Below are 22,124 nucleotides of genomic sequence, written 5' to 3'. Positions count from 1 at the left end.
ACTAGTGGGATGATTCAAGATTATTTCCCAGAAGTTAGGGGCACTGAGTGCCCAGCACTACAAATAGCTTCTCTAAGACATATCACTGCCATTTTAGAACACTGGAGACAAGGAGAGGTTCAGAGAGGGGGTAGAGCCCTTGCTCCACAACAAGAGAAGCCACTGCAACGAAGAGTAGCCCCCGCTCGCCACAACTAGAGGAAGCCCACGCACAGCAACGATGACCCAACACAGCCAAAAATAAAAATAAATAAATAAATTTTAAAAAAACTGTAAAAATAAAATGTGACTGATAAAAGTTTATGGAACCTCTGAACCACTTCTGCTGTGCCTAGAGGTCTCAATAATAATGTTTGAAAACAACAGGACTAGGCCCTCATTTGAGGCCATCTAGGTATTACAATGAAAACCAGATGAAGTTTTGGAATTCCCTGGTGGTCCAGCGGTTAGGACTCCACCCTTCCACTACAGGGGGCATGGGTTCCATCCCTGGTTGGGGAGCTAAGATCCCCCCACGTCACAGGGAGCTGTCAAAAACAAAAATAAAACACCCACATGAAGTTTCTCTCTACGTCGGCCCCAAGAATGACTCTCTCTTCCTTTCCTCCCATTTGTCACCTTTAATTTAGGACTTCTACTTCGTATTGGTTGCTTTCCTACCACTCCCCTGCTAGACTCTAAGCGCCTTGGAATTGGACCCAGGTGAGACTTCTTTGTATCTTCAGGACCTAGCACAGTACCAAGCACGGAGCACAGGCTCGATTAAGTGTTAATAAATAAAGGAAAAAAGAAAAACCTTTACCCGGGCCTTGGACAGAAGGTGCTCGACCTTTCTGCACCCGTATGCCTGGAGCTCTGTAAGTTACTAGCCCTGAGACGTTCAGCAGTCATTAAATAGCTTTAGGCTATAATTCCCTTACCTGGACAACATAACATTTATCTCACATCTTTATTCCTAAAATAAATTGGGCCCCTCGCCTCACGATTTCACCACTTGGTGGGAGCCAAATCTCAAAAGAAGTAACTTTGGGGTCACGTAAGAAGCCCGTGTACGCCGCACAAGGGCAGGAGTTTCCAGGGATCTGTCTGCTTTTTTTCCCCACTGCTATTTGCCCAGTGCCTGGAACACTTCCTGGCACATAACAGGTGCTCAGTAGTTGTTGAATGAGTGAATTAAAGTGCTAAAAATACGCATCGAACCAAAAAAACGCTCTGTGAAGCGCAAAGATATCCCTACATTCGGAATGAATACTTGGGTCCAGCCTCTGGTCCTGGGAGCGAGCGCGTGGGATCCAGCCGCTCCGCGCGCCCTTGCAGTCGAGCCGCGAAGGCGGAGAAGCGGCGGGCCGAGGTCTGGAGGCGGCCGGCGGGAAGGGTGGGAAGGGCGGGAAGGCAGGAGAGTCGCGGGCGCGCGCTGAAGGGTCGGCACCCAAACTCAGGCCGCGAACCGCAGCCTGGCGTCGGCCCTCCGGCCGTCACTCAGAGTGCGGAGCGGGCGTGCCCCGCGTCCCGCCCCCCGGTAGGCGGACCCCGGACCAGGAGGCGCAGGGGCGGGGCCTTGCTCTCCGCGCCGGGGGTGGGGCCGGGCCGGGGCTCTCTGGGCCGGTGGAGGACCCGGCTGGTCGGCGGGAGCGACCGGAGCCCCGGCCACCAGGGCGTGCGACCCCCCACTGGCCCCGCCTTCCCGGCTGCGGCCGGCCAATCAGAGCGGCTTTTACTGGTGGGTGGGCCGAGCCGGCCCAGCTGCTCGGAGGCTCTGGCATGGTAACGTCCCCGCGCGGGTGTGGAGGGTCCTGGGTCGGTCCCACAGCGCCCCCGGCGGCCCGGGCCTGGGCCGGGGGGGCGGGGAGGGCGCCGGGGGTACCCGGGACCCCGGGGCAGAGCTAGGGGAATGAGGGGTTAGGGAGAGAAGCCAGGGAGGGGGGAGGGGGCGGGGATTTGGGGGAGAAGGGGCGGGGGAGGCCATGATGGAGGATGGCGGAGGGTGGGGGTGTTGAGGGGAACTAGGGTTGCGGGACTGGGTGAGGAGGAGCAAGGGATGAAGCGAAGAGTGCGTTCGTGGAGAAAGGTCGAGAAAGAAGAGGGGGCGAGAGATGTGGGAACCGGTGGACTAGGGGAAAGCTGGGGGCCACAGTTTCCCCCCTGGGATATTTGGCGTGCGACATGCCCCTTACCCAGACTCAGTGCTTCAACCCTTTGGAAGCCCTGGGTGCCCCATAAGACCTCTTGGAGACCCCCTCCTTCATTTCCCCGCATTGTCTCCTGAGGTGAGGAGGGGGCATTGTTTCCTGAGGAAAGAGAGGCTTCCGGCCCCCACGCAGTGCTGGACAGTCCAAGAAACGGGAGAGCAGAGGCTCCTTGGTCCCAATCCTGGCTCTGCCGTCAACAAACTCTGTAACAACTCTGTGTGACCTTGGGCAAGTCACTACCTTGCTTTGGGCCTCAGATTTCCTATCGATTAAAAAAAAAAAAGAAGATGCATGGGAATGACATCCTAGATCTCTTTCTGCTCCAAAACGGGGGGGTTCTTGAGAGAGTTCAGGAGAATGGGTTCTAGGACGTCGGGAAGCAAAAGAAAGACGAAGATGGAGGCTAGGCCTTCAGCTGGGGCTGCAGAAAATCCCCAGGGATGTGGGGGGATGGTAGGCACAAAGCAAGGATGGGGCAGGCCAGCCAGCGCCTCTGGAATCCTGTTGGAGGGATGGGAGAACTCTAAGTAGAGGAGGGGTTGAGACCTAACCCAAGAAAGATGAAGACCAGAAGTAACATTCTGTTCATCAGAAGGAGAGTGATGAGATGGCAGGATCAGAGAGAAGCAACGGAAGGTATTTTCTAGTATCTTTGGGGAGCAGGAGGAATAATGAGGCTGGTACAGGGGAGTGGGGACTAGAATGGTTTCGAAAACAGGGAGGGAGAGGCTGGTGCTGTTTGGGGCAGCTGAAGAAGGGCAGCAGGTAGATAATTAGAGCACAGGGTAATCAGCTGGTCTCTCAGTCTCCATGATACTTTTCTTTTTGATGATGGCTACCTCCTTCTGAGAGGTGTGCTTCCCAGCCTTCATTTTCCAGCACAAATCCCTTCAGGGAGTGAGCTAGACCTGGCCAACCTTGGGATCCCCTGGCTGTCTGAGGATTTCAGGATTGTGTGAGCATTGGGGTAAAAAAGAAAAGAGGGGAATGAATTTGAATGTGAGAAATACCTGTGGCACTATTGTCTTTGCTGGGAGGCCGCTTTGGGGTCAGACTGCTTGGATTCCAAACTTGCCTCTGCCATTTAATCTCTTGGAACCTTGGTCAAGTCACTTGATCTCTCCGAACCTCAGTTTCTTTATCTGTAAAATGGGGATAATAACCTCTAATATAATTGCAAGGATTAAACGAGTGTTTGGCATGGTATCTGGCTCATAATAAGCGCTCAGTAAATGTTATTTTTCCCTCTTTCCATTCTCTTCCTTCTGTCTCTCCAGTCTTCTCCTTTTCTCGTTTTGTTCTTCTGAATCTTCAGTTCTGAGATGCCCCTCAGATGTGGGGGCTGAGAAAAACTGATTGTATCTGTCGGGGCCAAGGGTGGTGGGGTGTTGGGGGAAATCCTCCAACTGGCCCAGGTGAACACATGATGATCAGATGATCAGTTATCTCTTCACTGTCTGTCCCCAGCCTACAAATGTGTTTTTGTTCCAGGGAAGACACATGATCTGCTTCTCTTTCAGCCCCCTTTCCTATATCCCTCTCTCATACAAGTTACGTCTTCAGATTCTCACACAGAAGTATAATAAGACCTGAAGTTGCATAGGCACTGCAGCAAGTGAGATAGGGGCAGGGGTGTTTCAGGAAAGAAAGGCTACACGTCGCACAGGGGAGGCTCAGGGAAGGGAGGGCTTTGGAAGTTCCATAGTAATTTATGTTCATTCCATTGCTGTGTCCTCTCTGGGGAACTGTCCAAAACAGGCTAGTGTCTGGATTCTGGCCAGGGGTCTCCATTCCAAGTTAAAGATGGTCATATACAGTAAGTTTTTAAAATTGTTTAGGTTTTCCCGTGCCAGTATTTGGTTCTAGTTCACTTTCCCCAGCCACACAGACCTCTGCCAAACTGCCTGTCTCTCACATCACGGTCAGCTTTTACCCAGAGAATTTATACAAATGTACCTGGGTACATGTGCACACACATACACATTTGTCTGTTTTAGGATATTCCAGTATGCAAAAATAAGTTAAGGGGTGAGTCTGCATCTTATCACAGCACTTTGTGTGCAGGGCCCTGACTAGACACTTCAGAGGAGGCTTAAAAGGAGAAAACGCAATCCCTAAATGTAGGGAAATCCCCACCTGAGTAGGGAGACAGGCAGTCCCATGTGAAACACCCAGCAAGCATCCACAGAGTAGCATGTCACTCTGTGCAAAGTAGTGCAGCATTTATCCTGAGGTAGGAGTGTGTGTATGTGTGGAGGATAGTCATAAAGGTAACCTGAAGGAGGTGACTATTGGATCATCTTGAACAAAATAAGAGACAAAGAATAAAAGAAACACATGGAGTAATCTAACAGTTTGTGCAAAGAGGAGGAGGGGAGCCATTGAGTCAGGGTGAGCCAAGAGGAGTGTGGGATGGGTCTTGTTTAAAGGCTTTGAATGAGATGAGATGAGAGATTCTGTAGGGTGGGCAATAGGGACCCACCACTGGTTTTCAAGCAAGAAAATGTTGGAACCTTCCCAGTTTAACCACATGGGTCTCAGGGGATATGCTAGAGTGAGGAAAACAGAACTGCTTCCTGTGGTAAGGACTGTGCTTTTAAGGGAGTAGGGCTAGAGGGCAGATTGGATCCAGCCCTGGGACCAATTAGTCCCCTTTAGTTTTTTATCTGAAAAATGAGGACTGCCTAGGGTGGTTGCCAGCATCCTCTCCAGCTCTGACATTCTGTGTTCCCTGAATAACTGCTAGACCTTAAGATGGCTTTGTTTTGTGGGATTTGCCAAGACCATTCAGTCAGTAAGTCAAGAAATAATAGCACATACTGTGTGCCAATAGGGGGTGGTGAGGAAAATACAATGGGCATAGGATATTGGAGTAAGCAAAAACAGTCCCTGCCCCTTAGAGTTTTCAGCCTAGTGGAGGTGCCAGATATTTCATTGATTCTAAGACTCACATTTTAACATTTTTGAACTCAAGATGCATCTTAAAATCAGTGGAGTATCATAATTTAATTGGCAGGATTTGTTTTTTATTAGTGCCACGTAAAATAAGAATACAATCAGAATTGTACGAATAACTGTAAAATTCCAGTGGATAATTGCTGAAGGGGGAGGTAACATGGTGTCTGAGTGTGTAAAAGAGGGCTCTGACTAGTCCGCTGGGTTGGAGAAAGGCATTCCTGAAGAAATGATGACTGCCAGATGTGAAGGATATGTAGGCGAGTTGTGTGGGCTTGGAAGGAAGATTGCCCCAGGCAGAGGTGGATGTCTGAGGTGGGAGGATTGAGAGAAGGAGCTTAGCATGGGTGAAGTAGGCAAGGCAGTTGGGAAGCAAACGTGCCACAGCCTCCCAGGCCCATTAAAGAGTTTTAAGCAGGGGAGTAACATGCATGGCCTGAGGTTGGAGTGGGTGTCGGGAGACCAGTCAAGAGGCCACTGAGGTAGGTCAGATGAAAAAAGAGGGGTGGTAGGGGTGGAGGAGGAAACGGAGAGAAATAGATGGATTCAAGAAATCTTTAGGAGGTAAAATTAACAGGACTCATTGATGTATTGACAAAAAAGGAGGTGTGGTGAGTGACTCACAGATTTCTATCTTGGACAACTGTGTGAATGGTGGCACCAGTCTCTGAGATGGGCGACCCTGGAGCCTGGGAGGACCCAAAGATGGTTACGTAGCGTCCGGGAGGTTAGAGAGGATCCTGAGGCAGCTTGGGTGGGAAAGTGTGGCACAGAGAATTGGATTTCCTCCCATGTTGATTGGTTTCTGACTTCCACGCGGAAGAAAGTTTCAGGGGGCAGGAGCAGGTCTGAATACAGGGCTTAGAATGTGTGATCCCTGAGAAAAGGTGATCCATGTTGGAGTAGTTTGACTTACCCTTCCTTCTCTTCTTAGGACAAGATGGGTGGGAAGAGAGGAAGTACAGATACTGCTAAAAGTAGAGATTAGAGCATTTTTAAATGCTGAGCCTTCATACCATAGGGATAATTGGGAAAGTAGGGAAATTGGGCAGCAGTGAGCCAGCTCCCACCTTTCTGTGGAACTCCTCCCTACCACCCCCCACCTTCCAAGCAAAGAGGAGGAAGGGCAGAGCCTTTTAGCTGCATCTCTGTGCCCTAGTTTACTTTAAAAATTTTTTTGAAAGGGTAAATATAGTCATATTCAAAGTTACAAAAGGGCAAACAGAATTCTCCTTTCTACCTGTCCCCATTCTCATTTCTTGTGTGTCATCTTTTGTCTCCAATTTTTATACAAGTAATAAAACTTTGCTGCACTTTGCTTCCCCCCCCACTTGTTTATGTATCTTAGAGATTATTCCCTATCAAGACAATGAGCCTCTTCATTCTTTTTTATGACTGCATAGTATTCCATTTTATGTTTGTGTAAAAGTCCATAGTTCCTTGCTGATATTTAGGCTATTATAGTCTTTTGGTTTTATAAATAATGCTGATATGAAAACCTTGTACACAGATGTAGGGCTATATCTATAGGATGAATTTTTAGAATCGGAAGGTTCTATATAAAGAGGATTTGTTCCTTCATTTGTTCGTTCATTCACTTAATATTTGTTGAGTACCCATTATGTGCCAGACACTGCGGCAGATACCAGGAATCCAGCTTTCAACAAGTCAGATACGATCTCTGCCCTCATGGAATGTTATTGTTCTCTGGTAAGGGGAAACATATCCAAGCAAACATAATAATTACGAAACTGTATATGTAAGGAAACTAAAAAGGGGATCACAATAAATTGGAAGTGCTTTAACTAGAGTCAGGAAGGCTTTTTAGAGCAAGTGATAATTACTCTGAGAACTAAGTGGAGTGATGTGGCTAGCCATTAGGTGTAGGATAGGGAGACCTAGGCTGTTCAAAGCCTCATGCACTGGGACATGAATTCAGAATCTGTAGGGGAGGTGATGGTCACTGGGTGCGGGGACTGGGGAATAAAGCTAAAGAGAAGAGGGAGGGAATGGGAATGGAAGATGTCAGAGTGAGTGAGTGACTAAAGATGAGGCCAATTAGGGGAGGGGGCTGGTAGTAAAGAGAGGAGAGTTAGGGAAACTAGTACTTAGGAAGGACTAGTGACTATGTTTAGAGACCTTTGGGTTGAGTCTCTGTACTGGGTGAATTCAGGCAGGCGAACAGGAAAAGAGGCCACTTCCTCCCTGAGTACTTTGGGGATGAGAGACCTCTGTTTGCCTGGTTTAAGGGAAGCACAGCCTTGCCCACAGGCAGGAGGGTGGGTGAAAAGCCTTGGGAAGAGCCCATCTGTGCCTGTAGTAGAGCCTCCTCCATCTTTTCTTGGCTTTGGCAAAGTGGAAACTTCCAAAATAAAGATGACATTGAAGGAGCTCAGCCAGCTGGCTCTGAGCTAGCAGAAGAGAGAGCAGAGCTACCCAGGGCTCAGAGCTGGGGGCGGGCAGGAAAATGGGCTTGGAGACCCTTCCTCTGAACTTTTGTTCCTTTTTCATCCTCACCCCTCTGCTTCCCTTCTGCAAAAGCCCATCTCTTTGCCCATCCTGGGTCCTATGACTTTTCTCTCCCTCAACAGTCGGTTCCCGATTCTGGTCCCCGGCCCCCAGCAGCGCCTGCCCCCTTCCCACCGGGGCCCCCCATGATGCCACCACCCTTCGTAAGTTTTATGTCTTTCCCTGGGCTTGGCTTTTCCAGCCTGCACCCCCAACTTCTTAGTCCCTAGCACTGCTGCATCGCCAGTATGGTTTTTGTGTAATGCCCCCGTCTGTTGCCCTTGGATGAGGGATGGTTTTGTTTGGGCATCGGGGTGGGAGGAGCTGCTTTTAAGCTCTCAGTCCATAAAGTTGACAGTTCTCCCTTTGTCTTTTTGTCCTTGGGACACACAGGGGCTGGGGAAAGGGAAAGGAGAAGTGGATGGGAAAAGACCCCCTTAGTGTGAGGGCAGGGTGGGGCTGTCTTTCTCTTTCACTGCTCCTTGTCTATATTCTTTTTTTTTTTTTTTTTTTTTTGGCCGTGCCTCATGGCTTGCGGGATCTCAGTTTCCTGACCAGGGATTGAACCCGCACCCTCAGCAGTGAAAGTGCCGAGTCCTGACCACTGGATTGTCAGGGAATTCCCCTTGTCTGTATTCTTTATACAAAAAAGTCAGGCTGGAATAGCAACTGGTGGTCATCAAACTGGGGAAAAAGAGGTAGGAGGCAGGGGACTGGGGGATTTGGGACTGGACACCTGCCTCTGGCCCTGCATCTGAAAGGCCTCTTTGGGGACAGGCATTGAAGCAGTGGAGCCTTCCAGTTGCAGTCTGGTGGCAGTTCCACCTCCCTTTTCCCTCTCCCTTCCCTGCCTCAAGAAGCTTCGTGCTTGCCTGTTATACCCAGAGGGACCCCCTGTTATCAGTCTCAGTGGTGAGGAGGGAGGCGGTTTCATGCCTCTCAAACCGAAACCTTGGAATTGTCTCAGAGCCAGGGTGGAGGGTTGGGGTGGGAGCCGAGTGGCTCTTTCCTGACAGGTGCAAAGCAGTGTCTTCTCTGCTCAGGATCTCTTCCTTTCCTCATTTCCAGATGCCTCCTCCAGGAATCCCCCCACCTTTTCCTCCAATGGGGCTCCCTCCGATGAGTCAGAGACCACCGGCCATCCCCCCCATGCCACCTGGCATCATGCCTCCAATGCTTCCACCAATAGGGGCACCACCACCACTCACACAGGTAATCCTCTCCCCTGTACCAGGGCCTCAGAAAACCCTTGTCATTTTAGCTGCGGGTAGAGGTGAGAGTGGATATCTGGACTTGAGAAGCTGGGGTGGGGAGGGAGGGAACGTGGGGCCAGGCCCAGGTGGATTTGTCTGCTGAATGGCTGGAGGACAGTCTGAGGCTTGGCTAAGAGCCCAGAGCCTGGGGTTTGCCTGCGGAGGCGCCCATGTGAGGGTCACAGCCCCGACAGGATCTCTCAGGACCCTTCACAGCCTGTGCTTACCTTCACCTCGGTAGCTGGTTTTTGTCTTCTTTGTATCCATAGATACCAGGAATGGTACCACCCATGATGCCAGGGATGCTGATGCCAGCGGTGCCCGTCACCGCAGCGGTAAGCACTGAGGGGACAGGAAGTAGGTTCTGCCCTGCAGCCCAGTGGGCCTGACTTGGAGCCCAGGGACATGGCTTCCATTCTTTCCCTCTTCTTATCGCATCCACCGTTGGCCCAGCTGCACTCCCCACACTGAGTCCTCCTCTCCTGTCCAGCCATGTACTCAGCTCTTCTAGTTTCTCACTCTTCCCCAAAGGCACATACATTCTCTCTTTTTACTCCCCCTGCTATGCGCAGCTCCCTTAAGGAAACACACTCATGCCAGACACTGCTTACCCTCACAGAGTTAGCACTGTGGACACTTGAATACAATTTCCTCTTCATCTTCTGTGTCTCTGGAGGAAGCAGCAGTACCTGGGGATCTCTCTGTACCTTCTTGTGCTGTTGTTCAGTGTAGTAGAGTCTGGGTACGATGTGGCATTTGGTATTCACTGTGGAAAAGATGTGCCATGGAGGTTTACTCAACAAAATACTCTCACTTGAAAACGAAGAAAGGAGCTGCTGTGCAATTTCCCTCTGGGGTCTTAGAGCCATGGCCCCAGAGGGCAGGGGAAGCCTGTTAGGGAGCAGAGATCCCTGGGAGCAGGATACTTGGATCCTGGCCTGGCCTGCTTCTTCATCCCCCATGGCCTGGGTCTTGGGGGCCACTGGGCTTGGCCCCAACCCTTCCCCCTCCTCTTTCTTCGGCAGACGGCTCCAGGTGCGGACACCGCCAGCTGTGAGTCTTCTGGGGGTCTGTTCCCCCCAGGCTCGGAGGTTGGGGGGGAGAGGGGACCATGGACTAGAGCCCACCCCGGATCATGCCTGTTGGGATGCCAGGGATCCTGGGATGTTGATGGGACCAGGGGATATTTATTGGGGATGGAATAAGGGAGGAATAGATGGGGATCAGACAGGGGTTGGAGCAAGGACTTAATATGTTTCCTTTGGCTTCTTTTCTAGCTGCTGTGGCTGGGACGGGCCCTCCGGTGAGTTCTTTCAGCTCAGGGGTCTCTGGGTAGAAAGGCTGAAAAGGGGTGCTAATCATTAAATTTTGGGGGTGAGGAGAAGAAGCTTTGGGAAAGGGGCCTTGACCACCATTCTGTGCACCCTCCCCTCCCCCAGAGGGCCCTGTGGAGTGAGCATGTGGCCCCTGATGGGCGCATCTACTACTACAATGCTGACGACAAGCAGTCCGTGTGGGAGAAGCCCAGCGTGCTCAAGTCCAAGGCAGAGGTCCTGAGTGGGGCTTTCTGTCCCTTCCTTTCAGCTGCCCTGACCCTTCCACGTCCTTGGCTTCCCCTGAGTCTCTAACCATACACGTGGTTCCTCTGATCCCAAGATCCCTGACCATTCCCCGACCTCCCTAGGATCTCAGGAAGTCCACCTTCCCCCACGTTGAGCCAGGCCAGGTGGTCGCTAAATACTCCTGTGTCCCCTACTCACTGGGTCCCCTTAGCTCCCCCAACTGTGGCTGGAAGGTATGCCCAGCCCACTGATGTTCCCTGGCCCATCCTCTTACAGCTCCTGCTATCCCAGTGTCCCTGGAAAGAGTACAAGTCGGACACAGGCAAACCTTACTACTATAACAACCAGAGTAAGGAGTCCCGCTGGACCCGGCCCAAGGACCTGGATGACCTGGAGGGTGAGGAGGGGGTGGGCCCAGGCAGGGGCTCTGGGTGTGGCCCTTGCTACCCTATAACCATGTTATCCTTTCCTGTTGCAGCTCTAGTCAAACAAGAGGCTGCAGGGTGAGTGACTTGCCCACCTTGCCTACCTATCCACCTGTACCTGGGGCCACCTAAGGGGTGGGAGTGGCCTCTCCCCACGATCCCTACTCTGTGGGAGGAAGAGCCAGCTCTCAGTCTCCTTGTGGAGTGGTCTGCTCTGGCCCCAGTCCTTCACAGGATAGAAAGACCAGCCAGCCCCTGACCACCTCTATCCCTGCTCTACTGGACACTGCCCTTCCGGCTCACCTGCAGGAAACGGCAGCAGCCACGGACACTACAGCCTCAGCCTTCTCAGCCACAGCCTGACCCCCCACCTGTGCCGCCTGGCCCCACCTTGGTGCCCACGGGCCTCCTAGAACCTGAGCCAGGTGGGAGTGAAGATTGCGATGTGTCAGAGGCTGCCCAGCCTCTGGAGCAGGGGTTCCTGCAGCAGCCAGAGGAGGGCCCCAGCAGGTGAGGGCTGCCCCCCATGGCATTCCAGACACTGGCCTCAGGCTCCCAGCTGGGTTCAACCCTTGACCTCTGCCAGGTTTCTCGGGAAGGGTGTGAAGATCTGGGCATGAGCTCTGAGGAACAGAAAATGGCTTCCCTGGGGAGCAAGGGGGAGTGTCCTGATCACGCAGGGCACTGAAAGCTATAGGGACTGGGGGACACTGTGGCAGAGTCCCCTTTGCCCCCCAGTTCTGCTGGACAGCATCAGCCACCACAGCAGGAGGAAGAGGAATCAAAGCCAGAACCGGAGAGGTCTGGCCTCAGTTGGAGCAATCGGGAGAAGGCAAAGCAGGCCTTCAAGGAGCTGCTGAGGGATAAGGTGCTGAGAGTGGGGCTCCCAGGGTAGGCCTGGAGGGGGCAAGAGATGGGCAGGCCCCATGACCCCCGCCTGCTCCATTCCAGGCTGTCCCCTCCAATGCTTCGTGGGAACAGGCCATGAAGATGGTGGTCACCGACCCCCGTTACAGGTAGGTCTGGGCAGGCCCTCCAGACCTTGTTCATGGGGGCAGCTGAGCCAGGGATTCCCCAGGAAACCCCAAGGGGGCCAGAGTGAGGAGAGTGATAGATGGGTGAGTGTGCTGGGAAAGAGAAGCTGGAGAGCCTCCAGGAGAAGGAGGGGAAAGGGATCTGACATGAGACATTCAATAAATGCTTGTTGAATTGAATTGATTTGAATTGAATTAATTGGGGAAACAGGGGGCTGGATAGGGCAGGGGCCTGACGGCAACTTGAGAACCCCAAAGCGAAAGGGCCCAGTGTTAGCAGTGTCTTAGAGCCCCGTCTTGTCACCTCACTGCCTCTTAACCCTCCCCACATCCCAGAGACCTACCTGTCTTGCCTCCCTGTGCCCTTGGAGCCCCTGCAGCCTGCTGTGCCCATGCATGGACACCTGTTAGTTCTATGAGACCTGTCCCCAGTGTGCCATGACCCTGCTTTGTGGGCTGTGGTTCAGGCTGACTCCTCTGTCCCCATCCCACTCCCACCCTGTCCACCCCAGTGCCTTGCCCAAACTGAGTGAGAAAAAGCAGGCATTCAATGCCTACAAGGCGCAGCGGGAGAAGGAGGAGAAGGAAGAGGCCCGGCTAAAAGCCAAGGAGGCCAAGCAGACCTTGCAGCATTTCTTGGAGCAGCATGAACGCATGACCTCCACCACCCGCTACCGGTCAGGGGGCCGGGCTGGGGTGGGGCCTGGGAACCCTGAGAGCCTGTGGGCCGTCTCTGTTCTCTGCCTGCCTACTCACGGCCCATATGCTCCACAGGCGGGCAGAACAGACCTTTGGGGAGCTGGAGGTCTGGGCTGTGGTCCCCGAGAGGGATCGAAAAGAGGTTTATGATGATGTCCTTTTCTTCCTGGCCAAGAAGGAGAAGGTAACAGTCACTGGGCTGGATCCATCAGTCACAGTCTCATCTAAGACCTTCCATGTCTTTGCTTCCTTGTGGACCCAGCCATTCACTTCTTGCTGCCCCCAGGGTCCCAGCTCCTTACTCAGAAGCTGGTGTGGCACCTACACATCCCCCATTTATGCTTTGGGCCTACAGCTCTGGGTGTGGGAGAACAGGAAGGTCTCTGAGGGCTTGGTCTGTAACCTGTTTTCTTCCCCTTTCCGGGGACATGAAGGCCTTGAGTCTGGCCATCCCAGAGTCCCCAGGCTGCCTGCCTTTCCCCAGGTATTCCTCTACCCAGGCCCACTTGAGTAGCCCCAGCCTGCCCTGCCTCACCCTGACCCTGTGGCTCCCTAGGAACAGGCCAAGCAGCTCCGGCGCCGCAACATCCAGGCCCTGAAGAGCATCCTGGATGGGATGAGTAGCGTCAACTTCCAAACCACATGGTCCCAGGCCCAGCAGTACCTCATGGATAACCCCAGCTTTGCTCAGGACCATCAGCTACAGAGTAAGCCTGGGTCTCCACTCCTTCCTGTCCCTTCCCTTTTCCTCACTGACCCCTAGCACCAGCCTCAAACCACTCTCCTGCACCTCTTGCCCTCTTGGATGTCTAGGAGTCCCCAGCACTTACTCAGCCCAGAACCTTTCTGGACTCTGGAGATCCCAGAGTGCTTTGGGACACCTCCTTTCTCCCTCCAGGGTCCACTGTTGACCTGGACAATGTGTGTCCTTGGGGGAAGAGCACTGGGGTAGGAATCAGAAGACTTGGAGATGATTTTTATAGCTCATGTGAATATGGTCTTAAATTGCTTGGTAGGGTGGGCCTTAAGTGGTCACACATGTTGCAATAAGCTGCTGTTGGCCTGTCATCACAGGCAGTATCTTCAGATATCACCTTCTGAAGTTATATCAAAGCCTGGTTGATTCCCAGTCCCATAAAAAATGAAATCTCAGTTCCTGAGATAACTGATTTCGTATGATGACTTCTACTAACCAAATTCACAAGAGCTGAATACTTCTAATTTTTTCTCATATAATCAAGGAACCCTCCTCAAGAACCATCATTCCAATAGCTTCTCCTGCAGAGTCCCCTGCTCCCCCAACCCCACCACCCTGGGTGTCCCCAACACCTACAGGGGCAGCATCTTTGAAGTACTGGGGGTTCTGGGTCTGAGAGGGTGTCCCGCTGGTGTGGTGCCCACTGAGCCTCCTCCCTGCGGTTAGACATGGACAAGGAAGATGCGCTGATCTGCTTTGAGGAGCACATCCGTGCTTTGGAGAGGGAGGAGGAGGAGGAGCGAGAGAGGGCCCGGCTTCGGGAGCGGCGCCAGCAGCGCAAGAACCGGGAGGCCTTTCAGGTAGCTTTGCTGCCCTCTGGATCAGAGCTCAGCTCTGCCCCAGACCGTCACCTCTTCACCCATGCCCTGCCTCTTCTCGGCCAGTCCCACTGCTTTCTCTATGCCCAGCCCTGTCCCAGCTCCACAAGGCCTCTCTGTGCCTGCACTTTTGCTCCCACTGTGTCCCCTCAACCTTGGGCTGTGCTCCTCTAGGGAGACTAGACATATGCACCACCCAGAAACTGCCAGCAGAGAGCGCTCTACAAGTGTGGCTCGCCAGCTAGGCCAAGTTTATTTCCCTTCGCTGGGGAGCCAGACAGGTATAGCTAGCTTGTCCCCCAGCTTGGAGGTGGCATTGGTATAGGTAGTGGCGGGGGTTACTTGGCTGTAACACATTTGGGAAGCTGAAACCAAGTCATGGGAAGATAATGCTGCAGGCAAGTTTCCGCTGCTTTGCTTCCTGGTCCGGCTCATTTTCCTTTTAAGTCTGTCCCCTTCTGTTTTACACTCTCTGATTTCACATTGCTCTCTGCCTCCCCATCCGTATCTCTTCATCTCTGCCTCTTGCCTGCATTTCCTCAGTCTGGGTTGTCCCTGCCTCTCTCTGCCAGCTTTTGTCTTCTTCCCCAGTCTGGCTCTGCCTCCCTCCCTTGCTCACTCTCCCTGTAACTGGCCTCTCCCTGCTTAGACCTTCCTGGATGAGCTGCACGAGACAGGGCAGCTGCACTCTATGTCCACCTGGATGGAGCTGTACCCAGCAGTCAGCACTGATGTCCGCTTTGCCAACATGCTGGGCCAGCCGGGTAAGGCAGCTGGGCTCCCCCTCCTCTAGCCTGGCTTTCTGCCCTGCCAGCCTCTCTGCACTCCCACTCCCTGGTCCTGTCCTCAACCCCACCCTCAAACCTTGGGAAGCTGCCGCCCGCCAGGCCCCCCTCCCTCCCTTCCCCGCAGGCTCCACCCCTCTGGACTTATTCAAGTTCTATGTGGAGGAGTTGAAGGCACGATTCCATGATGAGAAGAAGATCATTAAGGACATCCTTAAGGTGAGGGAAGCCTGGGTCTGTGGATGGAGGCAGGCTGGGTGCAGGGCAAGCTCCCAGGACAGAACTCCCCAGTAAGGCCTGTTTTGTGGGAGCATTGCAGCTCGGTTCAGGAGATAGCTACTGTGATCCTTTACTGTGCGCTGGGGACACACAAATGAATAATATACAATTTCTGTCCATAAGGAGCTCACGGTCTAGTAGGAAGATGACATGACAGTGGCTATACAGAGGGGCAAGTGTTAAGACAGAGAATCGAAAGAATTGCCATTTGAACTGCACCTCTAAGAACGAGTAGGTGGAGGAGGGTGGAGGTCCTGGGCGTAGGGTACCACAGGAGCAAAGAGGAGCGAGCAGCACAGCTAATCATAAACTGGTAGCCCACAGATATGTTCCTTCTGCCTGTACAGAGTTTTAGAAAAATTTGGAATTTGATGCTAACATGTTAAAATCAAGAGATTACAATTAAAATCTGGATCTTCAGCGTCTCTTGGAAATTTGGATTATCTAGCAGCACTAGGCTCGTTTTGTGAGGCATTCAGTGGACTTGAGCTGAGATGCCACTGCCTTTTAGAAGGGGCCTGTCCTCCTTATCTATCCTCACTCCTCCCTGTCACCTCCGTGATGTGGGAGCGAATTCACCTGCCATTTCTGATCGCACGTGCACGTTGGAGAATTCTCAATATCCATGTCTATCAAAGGGGGAAAAGTGAGTGATGGACTAAGAGAGCCCCATGTTTCAGAAAAAGATAACAAAGAGAAGCATGTGGAAGTGAAGACCATTCTCATGGGTTTGAGAGGGCAGTGTGGATAGTGGTTAGGAGCAGGACTGTGAAGGCGGACTGCAGGGGTAGAAGTCCAGCTTAACCACTTACAAATTGTGTGACCTTGAGCAGATTACTTAATCTTTCTGAGCATGTTTCCTCGTCTGAAAAATGGGGAGTATTCCTTCAGACTTCACCTGATTACCAAGGGGAGTAACTTGGTACCTGAGGTGGAGAGGGTCTGAGAACAAAGTGGGGAATGTCCCACTGCACACACATTTCTTTAAAGTCCTGTGTTTTGCCTTAAGAATTCATGCAGGTGTTGCATTTTAATACCATAATACTTCTCTGTTAATATAAACTTAATATTTTAAAATTACTTACCATTAGGTAAGATGTATCATAATGTCCTGTGGCTTCCTCTGTTTCTCTGGAACCACATGCCCCAGTTGGGAAGGAGAGCCCTGCCTGTAAAATTCCTTGAATGGTAAAATAAGGAATTTGGATTTTTATCTTGTAAGTAATGGGGAGCTGGGAATGATGTGATTAGCTGATGTCTTGGAAAAGCCCAGGTGGTTGTGTAGAGCAGCGCTTGCAGCCAGAGTGCTTGTATGCTTAGGGATAGGCGTGGTAGGAGGACAGGACTTGAAGCCTCAGGATAGTAGAAGTGGTAGTGGCCAGTGATTAAGATAAATTCTGAGCTTGAGTCTTCCTCTTCTTACTCACCCCCAGACCGCTTTCCTGCTGCTGGGGCCATTTGCTAGAAAAATCTGGGCAGCATGGACTCAAGGCAGGGTTCGAAGCATGGGGGGTGAATAGGGAGACCAGGCAGGAGCTGCTGCAGTGATCTAGGTGGGAGTGAGCTTGGCGAGGGCGGTGGGGATGGCCAGTGAGCAGAGCTGTAATGTTCCAGTAGTTTCTGAAACTCCCTAGGTCTCCTCAGAGGGGCCTTGGGACAAGCCGGAGGGGGTGGGGGAGTGGGGGGGGACTTTATGCTCCTTCCTGTATTTTCAAGTGTAACAGCTTGTTTCTCTTTTATACATCGAGGTTCTGCATAAGATTTTTATGGAAAAAAATGTTTCTGCCGTGAAAACAGAAAGAAAGTTTAAAACCAGTAGGCTAGAGTCACGCAGAAGTAGAATTGACGCATTTTTTTGTGAAACTGAGGGAAGGAAGGAGTTGGAGATGTCAGGAGTGGATCGATGGCACCATTGGTAAGGATTAAGCAGGAAGAACAGGGCTGGAGAAAATAGGAATTCCACTTCTGGAATTATTCTCAAAAGCAACCAGGGGCAGGGAGGAATAAAGCACATACCAAATTTTAAATAGGATAATTATATAAAGTAGAAATATCTAATCCAAGAAGAGCTAAATTTTATTGGACTCTTAACTTTTAGCCACAGAGCGGCCGGTACTGCTGACAGGCCTGTGGGAGTCCTATCCTTGCTGAGTCCTGTGTCTCCACACCTCCTGAGAAAGAATCTTCTTTAGATAGTTCCTCCTTCTTCTTCCCCCTTTTGGGCTCCTGCCTATGGAAGGCAGATGAACCCAGGGCTCCCTGAGACCATCTACCAGCCAGGCAGACTGTGATGGTACCTCGCATCCCATAGGGTAGTGCAGAGTCCTGGACTTGGAATAGCTGAAAGACAGAAGATCTGGGCCTGAGAGATCCATGGGAGTGGGGTGGGGGTCTCCCAGGAAATGAATTCTCTTGGGATCTGCTGAATTTGAAGTGTCTGCAAAATATCCAGTCTAGTATGGGTCTGAAAATCAGGAGAGAGGTGGGGAATGAGATTGCGAAGGACAGTGTAGATTGAAAAGACTAACTGCAGGTCTCAGGGGAACAAGCACATGCAAGAGAGGTGGTAAAAGAGGTCAGAGACAGGAGGGGACCCTGGAGAGGGGAGCACTGAAGAAGTGAACAGAGGACGAGAAGAGTGGGGACAAGGCATCCTTGGAGTTGACTCTTGGGACATGAGCAACCTCTAGGAGAGCAGTGTCCGTGAAGAGGGCAGAGTGAGTGCAGCACAGGCTTTAGAGTTGGGTAACTCCTGGCTGTTTATTGGTTGAGACCTCTGCACGTTAATGTCTCTGAGCCTCCGTTTCCTAATCTGTAAAATGGGGATGATAACACGTGCAAGGTCATGAAATTAAATAACATTTGTAGTATCTTGCTTATAGTAGGCTTAATAAATGTTTGTTTTCCTTTGCGCTGCATTTAAAGATTTTGAAACAAAGGGAAAGAAGCAGAGGTTGTTAGCTTGAGGAAGGTGGAGAGCAGAGTGGAAGGGGTGTTCCAGGTTAAGTGAGCTGTGTGCTTGACGGAAGGAGCCAGTGAAGAGGTGAGAGTGAAGCTTGCAGTTCCCTAAGCGAGAGAGATTGGTATGTTTGAGGAGAAGGGCTGGAGAGCATGGGTTGAGGAAGTCCTCTTGGAAGAAGCAAGAAGAGTGCGCCTCTGCCATCAGCAGGAAGGCCGGGGCAAGTTCGAGCCGAGTGGAGGGAGAGGGAGGGAACCTGGGCCCGTGCCCCAGACCTCGCACGCCAGTGGCTCCACTTTCCACTGAGTCATCTTGGGCCAAGTGAGAGAACTCTCCTAAGCCTCTGCTTTACTGGGGTGTTTTGAGGCTTAGGTGAGAAGCACAGCGCCAGGTCTGTGTGTGGTGTTTTTAATAGTGTTTCGGGAGTTGTACACCAGATGGCCTCTATTTGTCCCGTGGATGAGGTGATCTGTGTGGGTGTAGTGCTTAAAAGTAGGGGCTTTGTTGTTAAAAAGACCTCAGGCAGAATTCTCCTTCAGCCGTATATTAGCCCTGAAGACCTTGGGCAATTGGCGCTAGTTCCTCCAAACCTTGGTTTCTTCTTCTGCATAAAATTAGGATACTAGGACTTGTGCTTAAATTCAGATACGTGAGGATTAAATGAGGTAATGTGTGTGAAACACTCAGCATGGTACCTGGTACATAGTAAGCACTCAATAAATATAGCCAGAGGGTGGGACCTGCAGATGCTGGAATGCAAGGAACTTACTGAGCAGCAGGATGACCCAGCAGGGGCTCAAGCTTTAAGCCAAAGGGACAAAGAATTAATTGTGAGAAACACACACACACACCCTGCACACCTGCCCCTGTGATCCAACCCCCGCCCCCAGTTCCCTGTGACAGCCAAGCCAAGGGTGGGCATGGGAGTCTTAATTGTCAGATGGTGAGGACTTGGACGACTTGGTCTCCAAGTGCATCCCAGTCCTGTGGATCCCTTCCGGGGGAGGGGGCTCCTTGAGCATCCTGTAGTCTGATTGCCTGCCCTGGAGGCCAGCCAGCTTCAGGTTCGGGCCTGTGGTGCCCCCTGCTTCATGCGCTGCTGTGCCCACAGGACCGGGGCTTCTGCGTGGAGGTGAACACAGCCTTTGAGGACTTCGCCCACGTCATAAGCTTTGACAAGAGGGCTGCTGCGCTGGATGCAGGCAACATCAAGCTGACTTTCAATAGTGTGAGGGGCCACGTGGGGTGGGGCTGTAGCCAGGGCTCCGTTCTCAGACTCGTCCCTCACTCTTGTTCCGTGCCTTCTCACTCACTGCCCCAGTGTGACTCTTCCCCCGGTTCAGGGAATGATAGTAGGAGCCCAGGCTCCAACTTCCCACCTTTTAAGGTATGTCTGGGTGAGTCGGGGCGCCCACCCTTCTGGGTGACTCCGTTCTGTGTCCCGTCTGCCCTCAGCTGCTGGAGAAAGCAGAGGCGCGGGAGAGAGAGCGGGAGAAGGAGGAGGCACGAAGGCTGCGGCGCAGAGAAGCTGCCTTTCGAAGCATGCTGAGGCAGGCTGTGCCTGCTGTGGAGCTGGGCACTGCCTGGGAAGAGGTCAGGACTGCAGCCTGGCACCAAACACCACCCCCTCAGTCCTGAGGGCAGCGGTGCTTCTCCACCACCGGGGGCCCACCCCAGTCATAGCACAGCTCGGGGCCAGCTTCGGCTCCCTTCCTTCCTCTGCCCCAGCCCTGCCCTGTGCTCATGGCGGCATCATGCTGTGCTGGGGCTGGTCTGATCAGCAGTGCTCTCCTGTTCAAGGTCCGTGAGCGCTTTGTGTGCGACTCAGCCTTTGAGCAGATCACCCTGGAGTCGGAGCGGATCCGGCTCTTCCGGGAGTTCCTGCAGGTACTGGAGGTGAGGCAGAGCTTCTCTTCCTCTGCATCTGCCCCAGGCTCTTGAACACCTGAGGCTAGCTTAACGGAAGCCTCACCAGGGCTCTCCTTTCCCGGACAACTAAGGAAGGGGAGGTCTTAGGGTAACCTGGATAGACCTAAGGCCCTAGCCTCAGAAGAGGAGGCAAAACTGGATTGTAGAATGCAGGGTCCTTCCTGGGGCTAACCTTCCTCTCCCCTCCCTCTGCCTCCACCAGACTGAATGCCAGCACCTCCACAGCAAAGGCCGGAAACACGGCAGAAAGGGCAAGAAGCACCATCGCAAGCGTTCCCACTCGCCCTCAGTGAGTTGGCGGGTAGGAAGGATGTGGGGTGAGGCTGGATTGTCTGGGGGAAATAAGAGCCACTTTTCTTGCTTTTCTCCTACATCACCTCCCCTGGAGGAAGATCTGAGGATTCCTTTGGTCCTGGATTCTCCTCTTTGTCCCCAGTTCCCATACTTGAGGGCCTCTGGAGCCCAGGTAACCTCTGTGCTGACACGTGTCTGCCCATCTCCCCAGGGCTCTGAGTCAGAAGATGAAGAGCTGCCCCCACCATCTCTCCGGCCCCCCAGGCGGAGGCGGCGGAACCCCTCGGAGTCAGGCTCTGAGCCCTCTTCCTCACTTGATTCTATTGAAAGTGGGGGTGCTGCCCTTGGAGGACGGGGTTCCCCATCCTCCCGCCTTCTCCTTGGATCAGGTAAGCAGTTGGGAGCTGGAGAGGAGGCCTTCGGGGAGCCCCACCCTCTGAGGGTAGAGTGGATTGGGACGGCTGCACCTGTTGGAGAGTAAGGAGAACTTCCCGTCCCTGCCCAGGCAGGAAACGGAGAGAAGGAAGGAAAACTGGACTGAGACTTCCTCAGACAGGTCCCTGTCTGTGAAGAATGAGCAGAGAAAAGGATGAGGCCTCCCTTCTCCCAAGGGACTTAGTGGGGATTTTTCTGTCTCCAGATCATGGCCTTCGGAAAGTCAAGAAACCAAAAAAGAGAACTAAGAAGAGAAGACACAAGTCGGTGCGTAGAGAAGGAACTTCCATCCAAGGCCCTGCTGTTTTATGAGATGTCTTCACCCGCCTCCTGGGCTGTTCTCCACAGGAACTGAGGAGGCGGGCTCTGGGCTCTTACAGAACAGTCCTGAGAGTGAGACAGACCCTGAGGAGAAAGCGGGCAAGGAGAGTGATGAGAAAGAACCAGAGCAGGACAAGGACAGGGACCTCCGGCGGGCAGAGCTCCCTAACCGCTCCGCAGGCTTTGGAATCAAGAAGGAGAAGGTGAGAGGCAGGCACCCGGCCCCAGCCCAGTCAGCGCTGTGCCCAGGCCTCGGCAGCCCTCGGGGGGAAGCTGTGGGTGAGCTGTGCCTTTGCTCCACCAGACGGGCTGGGACACGTCGGAAAGCGAGCTGAGCGAGGGTGAGCTGGAAAGACGGCGGCGGACGCTCCTGCAGCAGCTGGATGACCACCAGTGACCTGATGAGGCACCGTGCCTCGGGTCTGTGTGAGGCTGTGGCCTAGTTTACCCTCGCTGTCTACCCCAGACTTCTTCCTTAGTTGGGTCTGTGTCCGCTTTTCCTCAAGTAGCCCCAACCCCAACACATCATCGCCAGCACCTCCCAAGGTTGCTCGCGGTGTTCAAGGGTCCTCCCAGCTTCCCGGACAGCTAGTGCGGTCCCTGCCCTCAGCCCCAGACCAGCGATTGGTGGTGAATGCCATGTGGGTGGGTGGTGCCAGTAATGTGAGAAGGGGCCCCCAGGAAGAGTGACAGGCTGGTGGACACAGCCTGGGTGGCAGAGGGCGGGGTCCTTACCCTCTAGCATCAGTACCTGCTCCTGCCTGCCCGGGCCCCGGGGCCCAGTGTATGTGTGTTTCGTTTTGGTTTTGGTTTTGTTTTTTAAATAACAATATTTATAACGTGCCCAGTGGCTCTTTTGTCTTCTCCGTGTGCTTGCACTGGGGCTGGCTGGGGCTGGACAGGTGCCCGCATGGCCAGCAGG

The 22,124-nt window shown here is 52.8% G+C and overlaps 1 protein-coding gene across 15 annotated transcripts; it reads left to right on the top strand.

The window, feature by feature from the left end:
• The first annotated feature begins 1,579 nt into the window (after positions 1-1,579).
• On the top strand, positions 1,580-22,045 carry PRPF40B (pre-mRNA processing factor 40 homolog B). Of its 15 annotated transcripts, none has more exons than XM_060306938.1 (26): positions 1,580-1,764; positions 7,736-7,816; positions 8,721-8,864; positions 9,175-9,240; positions 9,931-9,958; positions 10,183-10,208; positions 10,345-10,455; positions 10,744-10,864; positions 10,946-10,970; positions 11,202-11,402; positions 11,631-11,760; positions 11,844-11,908; positions 12,439-12,603; positions 12,701-12,809; positions 13,182-13,332; positions 14,049-14,182; positions 14,850-14,964; positions 15,113-15,204; positions 19,335-19,451; positions 19,679-19,816; positions 20,024-20,119; positions 20,355-20,453; positions 20,658-20,835; positions 21,087-21,148; positions 21,262-21,405; positions 21,507-22,045. In XM_060306938.1, the coding sequence occupies exons 1-26, from the start codon at positions 1,762-1,764 to the stop codon at positions 21,597-21,599; spliced, it is 2,694 nt and encodes an 897-aa protein (XP_060162921.1). In that variant the 5' UTR covers positions 1,580-1,761; the 3' UTR covers positions 21,600-22,045. The 15 variants fall into 15 exon arrangements, with proteins under 15 accessions (XP_060162921.1, XP_060162928.1, XP_060162925.1 ...); XM_060306942.1 differs by lacking the exon at positions 1,580-1,764 and adding an exon at positions 1,994-2,825; XM_060306945.1 differs by lacking the exon at positions 7,736-7,816.
• Positions 22,046-22,124: the final 79 nt, after the last annotated feature.

Source organism: Globicephala melas, chromosome 10, assembly GCF_963455315.2.
Source record: "Globicephala melas chromosome 10, mGloMel1.2, whole genome shotgun sequence".
Classification (NCBI taxonomy): Eukaryota; Metazoa; Chordata; class Mammalia; order Artiodactyla; family Delphinidae; genus Globicephala; species Globicephala melas.
This window is presented reverse-complemented; position numbering and strand designations above follow the sequence as displayed.

Excerpts from the sequence above, each read along its gene's own strand:
- PRPF40B (XM_060306935.1), top strand. The coding sequence starts at position 2,750 with ATGAAGACCAGAAGTAACATTCTGTTCATCAGAAGGAGAGTGATGAGA. Across the intron at positions 12,810-13,181 it reads TCCTGGCCAAGAAGGAGAAG|GAACAGGCCAAGCAGCTCCG; the intron begins GTAACAGTCACT and ends GTGGCTCCCTAG. Across the intron at positions 19,452-19,678 it reads TCAAGCTGACTTTCAATAGT|CTGCTGGAGAAAGCAGAGGC; the intron begins GTGAGGGGCCAC and ends GTCTGCCCTCAG.